This window comes from Suricata suricatta, chromosome 12 (genome assembly GCF_006229205.1).
Source record: "Suricata suricatta isolate VVHF042 chromosome 12, meerkat_22Aug2017_6uvM2_HiC, whole genome shotgun sequence".
Classification (NCBI taxonomy): Eukaryota; Metazoa; Chordata; class Mammalia; order Carnivora; family Herpestidae; genus Suricata; species Suricata suricatta.
The window spans coordinates 80,620,853-80,629,556 of NC_043711.1; the positions used below are offsets into that span (position 1 = coordinate 80,620,853).

The window sequence follows — 8,704 nt, forward strand, 5'->3', positions numbered from 1 at the left end:
CTCATTTCGTTTTTACAACCTTCCTTTGAAAAACGTGAGATCCTTTAAGTGTAATTGTGTTAGTCCTTCATCAAATGTTTCCGCATTGGTCTCACCCCTGCAAAGTGGTAGGCAACTTAGGTATTATCCCTCTTTGATAGAAAAGGAAGCCCAGAAACCTAGGAGGCTGAGTGACTTGCCTTAATTAATGCCTTCTCTCTTATAATGTCTTCTGAGTCTGTATTCTGAGATGAGAGAGAGCTGGTGTCTAAACTAGTTTTTTCCTTAGGAAGAGGAGGAGCCGGTCGTGATAAGGGCTCAACCTGTGCCACATTATGGGGTGCCTTTTAAGCCCCAAATCCCAGAAGCAAGAACTGTGGAAATATGCCCTTTCTCTTTTGATTCTCGAGACAAAGAACGTCAGTTACAGAAGGAGAAGAAAATAAAAGAACTGCAGAAAGGGGAGGTAGGTGTTTCTATTTCTGCAACCAACATAATACTATTCTTTCATCTGTCAGAGATAATCTTTTATGTTGTACTTTTAACTGTAAAATCACTGACTTCCTTTGATCCCTCTAAGAACCTTATGAAGTATAAATGGGGCAAGGTGTTAATAACCCTTCTGCCACAAGGAGATTAAGTGACTGGCCCATGATTGTGCTACCAGTTATTGGCAATATTGGGAGAATAGCCTAGATTTTCTTTTGAGCGCATTACTCTTTCTGCTGTTCATACCATGCTGCTTTGAAAACTGGCCTATCTTGTTTTACAGATTCATCCAAATACTCTGGAGCAGCTCTTCCTTTCTAGCTAGAGAGACCTTAGGACTTTAAATCTTATTTATGTTTTCTTTTCTTTTAGGTGCCCAAGTTCAAGGCACTTCCTTTGCCTCATTTTGACACTGTTAACCTGCCAGAGAAGAAGGTGAAGAACACAACTCAGATTGAGCCTTTTTGCTTGGAGACCGACAGAAGAGGTGCTCTGAAGGCCCAGACTTGGAAGCACCAGGTGGGGGATAGGGAGAGCAGCCAAAATGTTCATTGCTTCATTATTGGTTGGTTGGACTAGGCAGACCCATGGCATTGAAATTCATCTGGGAGCTAACGTCCTGGGTTATTTTACAGGGGCTCTCAGGGGTCAGTAGTCTTTTTCTATAAAAGACCAGATAGTAAAAAATTATTACTACTACTACTACTATTACTACTCTTGTAATGTTTATTTATATTTGAGAGTGACAGACTGAGCACCAGAGGCAGAGGAGCAGAAAAAGAGGGAGACACAGAATCTGAAGCAGTCTCCTTGCTCTGAGCTGTCAGCACAGAGCCAGAAGTGGGGCTTGAACCCATGAACTGTGAGATCATGACCTAAGCTGAAGTTGGACGATTAACCAGCTGAGCCACCTAGGTCCCCCAAATTTAGATAGTAAATATTTTAGATTTTGTAGGTTGCATATGGGGTGTGTGTGTGTGTGTGTGTGTGTGTGTGTGTGTGTATCTGTATCTGTTTCAACCCTTTGAAAATATAAAAACCAGTGTTAGCTCAAGGGCTGTACAAAAAGAAGTTGCAAGCTAGATTTGGCCTGCAGGCTGAAGTGTGCTGATCTCTGCTCTGAGTGATCATGTGGGGAATGTGAGAATCGTCAGGCTTTTTTTGCATTAGGAGTTTAAGATTTCACCTCTTGCATCTCTTAGACTTGTTCATTACCTGTTCTCTCCTTTCTGTTGGTGCTTTGATAAGAAACGGTTTGGTGAGAATAGGTCCTTACTATGGTATGCTTTTTGTAGATGACAGGTGATTAAAAACAATAGATCGTTGGTTGTTTTAATTGGGATCTAATTCTGCCCTGTTTGGAAAACAATTCCCCTGAATCCCTAAGTTTGTCAGTGTTTTTATATCATCACATATCCTGGACTCTGTCCAAAAGGAGCTCTGGGCTAATCTTTTTAGGAAGTCACCCCTCTTGAAGCTCAAGAGATGTGATTGCTTATATGACTGCACATAGGTCCCTCGGTGGTGGTGTTCCCTAGGAAAACTTAGGACTGTTGTTTTGGAAGCAGTAGTGAATCTCTCTTTCAAGGACCATGACACAAAATGTCTGTGTGGGGTATTTGCTATAATAAAACCTTTTTTTTTTTAAGTTTTTCAAACATACACAAAAGTAGAGAAAATAGTATAATGATCTTCCCTGAACCTGTCATGTGGTTCTGTAATGGTCAAAACATGGAGAATTTTACTTCCTCTGTGTTTCTGCCTACTTACCTCTCCACTGGGTATTTCTACCAACAAAGAATTACTTTGAAGCCAGTTTTAGTATCACCTCATTTTCATTCACAAACAGCAAGTAAGTATACTTCAGTGTGTATCTTTATAAATATATTTTTTTAAAGATTAACAGTAACCCCTTGGTAGTGACAAATAGTGTTCTTATAACCCGAGATCTCTCATAATTATTTTAGACAGTTGAATTGTTCAAATCAGTATCCAAATAAGGTCTACATGTTGCATTTGTTTGATGAATCTCTAAATCTCTTTTTCTCCATACACTCCTCTACTTATATATTACATGTGGAATAAAGTGGTTTGTCCTTTAAGTTTTCCACAATCCAGATTTTGGTCCTTGCATTCCCATGGAATTTAATATGTTCCTATATCTTGTTTTTTTTTGTTTTGTTTTGTTTTGTTTTTTAGTTTGTTTATGTTGTGGGGGGTGGGGTAGGGAAAGAGAGAGAGGGAGAGAATCCCAAGTAGGCTCCTTGCTGTCAATGCAAAGCCTGACTTGGGGCTCAATCCCACGAACTGTGAGATCATGATCTGAGTCGATATCAAGAGCCAGATACTCAACTGACTGAGCCATACAAGTGTCCCTCTTCTGTATTTCCTATAAATGAGTAGTTAGATCTAGAGGCTTGATTAAATTCTAGTTAGATTCTTTTGGAGGTTGAAAGGGAGAATATAGGTGATCACATCCAAGGGTATGTAATATCCACGTGTTTATTTTTGTGATGTTCAGATAGGCCTTAAAAGTACCTTAGAGATATTTTCTAATACTCATTGGATTTAGAGGCTGTTAGTTTTACCTACTCATTGTAAAGGGTTATTTTTTGTTTTTAAAGTTTATTTTTTTACAGGCTCCACATTGCCAGCACAGAACCCGACACGGGGCTTGATCTCATGAACTGTGAGATCATGACCTGAGCCAAAATCAACAAGTTAGATGCCCAAGCAACTGAACCACCCAGGCACCCCTATAAAGGGGATTTTAACTGGGGTTTAGATGAAGTCACTGCTAATCTTTATTTAGATGAAGCAGTTTAGAAACATTAATGCTTAAATCATTGAGGCCGTAGTCATGAAGAGTTGTGTTGTTGCTTATCTAATAGACTTCCTTTCTCATAGCTGGAGGAAGAACTGAAACAGCAGAGAGAAGCAGCATGCTTCAAGGCTCGTCCAAACACCGTCATCTCCCAGGAGCCCTTTGTCCCCAAGAAAGAGAAGAAATCCCTTGCTGGTAGTATTATATATATCCTTGGGGGATCAGGGTAGAATTGTCAGACTTCCCAGGGAAGATGCTGGGATTCACTTTCGTCAGTATCAGCTGTGTCAGCCAGAAGCATTTGCCTCTAGAGGATCTAGTTGTTCTCCTTTTAGAGTAGGTTTTTTGTCTTTGTGGAACCCAGCAGCTGCATTGAGTTCGCAGAAAGTGTTGGGGCCAGATTCATGGAACAAGAGCCTGGGAAGAGGCAGCTGGCATTTTCAACTGCAGTTACAGGCTTCACTCCCCCAAAGAGTAGTCAATGAGGGAGGAAGGGCCAGAATTTCTTTCTGGAGTTCACCATGAAGCAAGCCTTAGACAGAAAACATTTTAATTCCTTTGCACTGGGTAGGGTGTCAGAAGATCCAATTCTCCTCTGTCTGTCCCAGAATCACTGTGTAGTTTTGAACAAGCTATTTCATCTGTATAGGTCTTGCTTTTCTCCTAACTAGTGGTTTCCAAGAGCTCTTCCAACTGCTAAAATTCTAGGACTTTTTATAGGTGGTTTACTCCACCTTTCTGCTACCAGGGCTTCCCTAGAGCTTAGCCTTTCTGTTGCCATGCATGTCAGTACCACTTGCTGCATCCTTGCAGGCTAAGTTCATGCAGGTTCTGCTTGTGCACCAATATTCTCTCTGTTTCTGTACTCAGAGGGCCTTTCTGGTTCTCTAGTTCAGGAACCGTTTCAGCTGGCCACCGAGAAGAGAGCCAAGGAGCGGCAGGAGCTGGAGAGGAGGATGGCTGAGGTGGAAGCTCAGAAGGTGCAGCAGTTGGAGGAGGCCAGGCACCAGGAGGAAGAGCAGCAGAGGGAGGAGCTGGCCAGGCTGCGGAAAGAACTGGTAACTGGGCAGCACGAGCACTCACTAACCCACAGTTGTCTCTGTTTTATCTGTACCTTGCCTTGTTCCAGAAAGAATCTAGGGTGGCCTACTAGGACCACCTAAAAGAAGAGTGAAAGCAGGAAGTCACACAAACCAAGAATGGTGACTAAGTTGTGATGTGAACAGTGCAAAGGACGTGCATGTTGTGATCCACGTATCGCGTTTGAGCCCTAATTCTGGCCCTTTTTAGGAACCGACTTTGTTGGTTACGAAACTCACAGTGTTCATGAGCTGTAATGTGCTAGTTGCTTAAAAAAATGCATTTATTCTTGATACTGATACTTGATACTGAACCCCTCCAGGGTCTTCATAAGGAGGATAGCATGTGGTATAACGTGCACAATGATGCATTTCTAGGACTTTTATTTATTTAACTTACTATTTCCTTTAGACTTAAGAAAACCAATGTGGTTTTACAATTAGACGAGAATACATAGGTAGGAAAAGATGTGGGAATAATGTGGCAACTGTATTTTCATTTTTCCCTTAATACTGGACTCAAATTCCTTAGGGTTAGAGCACGTGTTGGTCCATGTGAGCCTCCATGCTAACACTAACATAATGATTTAGATAGTAAGTTATCCAGAAAGAAAACTTAATTCACAGTCAGGACTTTTTCGCTAGGAGGGGCAGGCAGCCAGCCGTATTTCACTGCATTAACGAGGAAGAAGACAGTTTCAGATGGAGCTTCAAATGATTAATAAAAGGAAGAATATAGAAATATATAAGTTGTTGAGGTTTTGCCTAAAAATGCCAGGCCAGCTGCTGATACAGCTGTTGGCAGAGAGGACCGTGGCTGCAGGAAGGCTCTAGGGACAAATTATTAACGGGACTAGCTCCTTGGCAAAACCAAGCTGCCATGTGCTGATTGGATGGAAAAACACAGTCCCTGCTCTAGAAATACTCACAAAACCAGTCTTTCTTCCAGTTCTTTGATTTTTTTCTCAACACTTGGTCCTGCCTTTGTGTTTTTGCCTGTCATAGAGGTGTCCCAGCGATTCTCGGTGTGGCTGATGTCCGCATCCTAAAGCACAGTTCAGTCTGTTCTCTCGACTAACCTGGCTTAATTCAGGATTGCTGTTAGACTATCCAGAGTCATAGAGGACCTTCTCCCCGCAACCCTTCTTGGTTATTGGTTTGTTTGGTTTTTGTCCATGGTTTTGGTCAATATTAAGACTCAGTAAGCTTAAGATTGTACCCTAGCAGATTCTTCACGTGTGTCTCTTCTGTGCTGTAGTTGTGTAGCCCCGTTACAGCCAAGTGATAGACAGCCAAGCTGGAGGTGGGCTTGGCGTTCTGCGGCGCCAGCTGAGGAATCCAGCAGGACTCGAGCAGAAACTTACTTGGGGTCTAAAGCACATGTGCTTTTCCATTAGGCCATGTTGCTTTTTTTTTCTCCCCCTCTTTGACTTGTATCTGTAAGATTATACAGACATCTTCTCAAGAAGAAAAAATAAAAACAACTCTAAACATAGTTCTCTAACATCCTTATTATCACTGGTAACTTTATCTTTCCTTACTCTGCAGGTGCACAAGGCAAATCCAATACGCAAGTACCAGGGTGTGGAAGTAAAGTCAAGTGACCAGCCTCTGACTGTGCCCGTTTCTCCCAAGTTCTCCACCCGCTTCCACTGCTAGCCTCAGCTGTGGGCTGCAGGTACCACCTGGGCACAGAGCTGCTCTTTTCATCAAGCCAGGAGCCTTCTTTCCTTGTCACGGGGCATGAAGGGAATCCATTTCTCTGGACTTTTACCTGCCCACGCCCAAGAGAGCATACCTGACAAGTGTGGACTCCAATTTTGTTGAGAATTTTTTCCTACATTATTGAAGCCAATAATGAGACTCAACTCCTGTGTGTCTCACTGACTCCCTGTAGTTACTTCCTAACAACCATCAGTAGACCTTTAATATGAGTCTTAATTCTGATTAGACTTTAAAGTCTCTGTATTAGCACCATATAATTTCTATTGCTTCTTTCCCACCACCACCCCCCCCCTTTTTTTTCTATTTTAATCAGAAAATAAAGATAGTTAAATACCAAGGTAGGATTTAAGTCATGACTTACCTGAGGAACAACGAGTATATCAGATTCTTCCCTCTTCTCTGCACGAAATGAATTTAGTGTTACGGAGCCCGTCACCACGAGGGTAGAAGCCTCGTTCACACAACCGCAGAGAAGACGGCGCGGACTGACGGGGAGCCTCGCAGCAGCCCGCGGCGCGCTTTGGGACGGAGCTGCTGCCGCGGCGCGTCCTGCCCTCGCCAGTGCCGGTAGTAACAGGGAATGCCGTGCAGTGCACGTTTGAGGTCCTCCAATAAACTGGAGTAGAATAAATATGTTTGTCTTCCCCTCCCTGATTTTGTTACTTGACGTTTTTAATTCTGTCAAGCCCCTTTGGAGGTCGCACCTTATTGGGGAAATGGGTACTTTGAGAGGAAGAGGGTCCAGGAACTTTGGAACTTTTAAAAGCACAGGCTCTGTTCTTCTAGGAAAATGCTTTGGAACTTTTTTCTGTCCTTCTATACTTTGTTAACTCCCTCCCAGGAACCACTGCGGAAGGCACTCCTGTGTGTTATGCCTTCAGACGGTCCTGTGCCTTCTTCCCTAAATGTGCCTTTTCTCATCTGGTAAACTTCCTGATAAGACTCAAGTAAAATCCTCATAAATCCTTCCCTGGCCACCTGATCTCCTCAGGTAAGGATGGTCACTTCCTTCTCTGTGCCTCCCAAATGCTTCTTGGATGTATCTCTAGTAGAACACTTAGACTGCCGAGTTTCTTGTTCTTGTTCACAAACTAGTAGAGACCCAGATACCTAAAATTTTCTTAGTCATCTCTATTTTTTGTAGCTGGCACAGAGTTCGCTAGGTCCATGTTAGGTAGTGTATTTTCTTTTAGACTTGACGATATTTATGAACTCTACTCCCTACTAGTTATCTACTCTTGTGCTAAGGACTATAAAAGCATGCATATTCTGCCCCAGGCCAGTCCTAGGCACCATAAAGACAGTGAACCTATCTTATATTCCTTTTGTTTATTCATTCAGTGAGCGTTATGAACAGGCCATTGTGGAGTCGGTTATGGATGAATGATGACAAAGCCAAGACATGACTTGCAGATCCCTAAGCCTCCTGAAGGTCCACAGACTGATGGAAAATACAGTTTCTTCTGTTCATTTCCTGGAAGTCTAGTATTCAGGTCTATAACAACTTATGTAATTCATTTAATAAATATTTATTTGGTGCTAACTGTACATACCTTGGGACTGCTTAGTCTCTGGGGATACAGCATTGAACAGAAATAGAACTTGCCATCATGGAGCTTACCTCCTAGGAAGACAGGCCAGAAGCAAGTAGCTGTCTTCTATCACATTGTAAGTGATTCTCTGCTGTGAGGAAGGTCGGCTGGGATGGGATGGGGGCATGTGAGGTTGGAAACCAGAAGGCGAGCGCTAATAGGAGGTTGGGCTAGGGTGGTGGCAGTGGGGGTGGTGAGAAATGGTTGGGTTCTGAGTGTATCTTGGAAGTTGTAGACTTGCTGACAGATTGGACGTGGAATGAGAGAGGGCTGTTGAGGAGGGCACCCAGGTATCGGCCCGGAGATCAAGTTCTCCATCCTTTGTCCTGTGAGAAATCCAGCTCTACCACAGTCCTCATATCTCTTGTGGATTCCTGGAGGGCTTTCACTTTTTTCTGGTCACCTGTTACTTGGGTATTTCTCCTTCTATTCATCTCTTGGTCCCCTCGCTGTCTGTCTGTCCTCTGTAGCTTTCCCCTCCCATGTATCAGCAGTTTTTTGACAGTTCACTATCATTCATATATTTCTATCTGGTATCAATTTTTTAATATATTCTGCCCACTTTTTGTTTTTGTTTTTTTTCAGGTAGAATAAATCCAGAAAGAGGGTTTTTGAGAATTATGGACCTTAGGGGAACTTTCTACCCCATATGCTCCATTCTGAATGGTCTTGCCCAGACACACCCATTTTGGGGTAGTAATGCATCCGTAGAGGCAACAGAGTGGGATTATAGTACTTCAGAGCTAATAGCTTAAAGTTGAGACACAGACATCCATTGCCTCCTGCTTCCCAGAATTCCCCAGTTTTCCCAGTGGCTGGCTGCTTCTCAGCACGGTCTGCCGAGTGTTGAGTTCTCTCTGGACCGCCTCACATGATCTTCACTTCTAATGCAGCCTAGCGTTTCCTCCAAAGCTCACAATCTCCACTTCTTTCTTACAGAGAAAGTCCGGTTCTTTATCCCTTCAGCCCATATTCTAGAGGGAGCTTCCCTTTCGACATTTAGAGGTCATTCTGAG

General features: G+C 43.0%; 1 protein-coding gene across 2 annotated transcripts in view; it reads left to right on the forward strand.

The window, feature by feature from the left end:
* Positions 1-7,644, forward strand: part of TPX2 (TPX2 microtubule nucleation factor) — a 55,678-nt gene extending 48,034 nt beyond the window's left edge. For both annotated transcript variants that reach the window (XM_029917131.1, XM_029917132.1), the window contains exons 13-18: positions 269-445; positions 841-987; positions 3,376-3,487; positions 4,163-4,350; positions 5,920-6,049; positions 6,515-7,644. In XM_029917131.1, the coding sequence (XP_029772991.1) occupies positions 269-445; positions 841-987; positions 3,376-3,487; positions 4,163-4,350; positions 5,920-6,030 (735 nt within the window). In that variant the 3' untranslated portion in view covers positions 6,031-6,049; positions 6,515-7,644. The remainder of the gene's footprint in view (positions 1-268; positions 446-840; positions 988-3,375; positions 3,488-4,162; positions 4,351-5,919; positions 6,050-6,514) is intronic.
* The last annotated feature ends 1,060 nt before the right edge of the window (positions 7,645-8,704 follow it).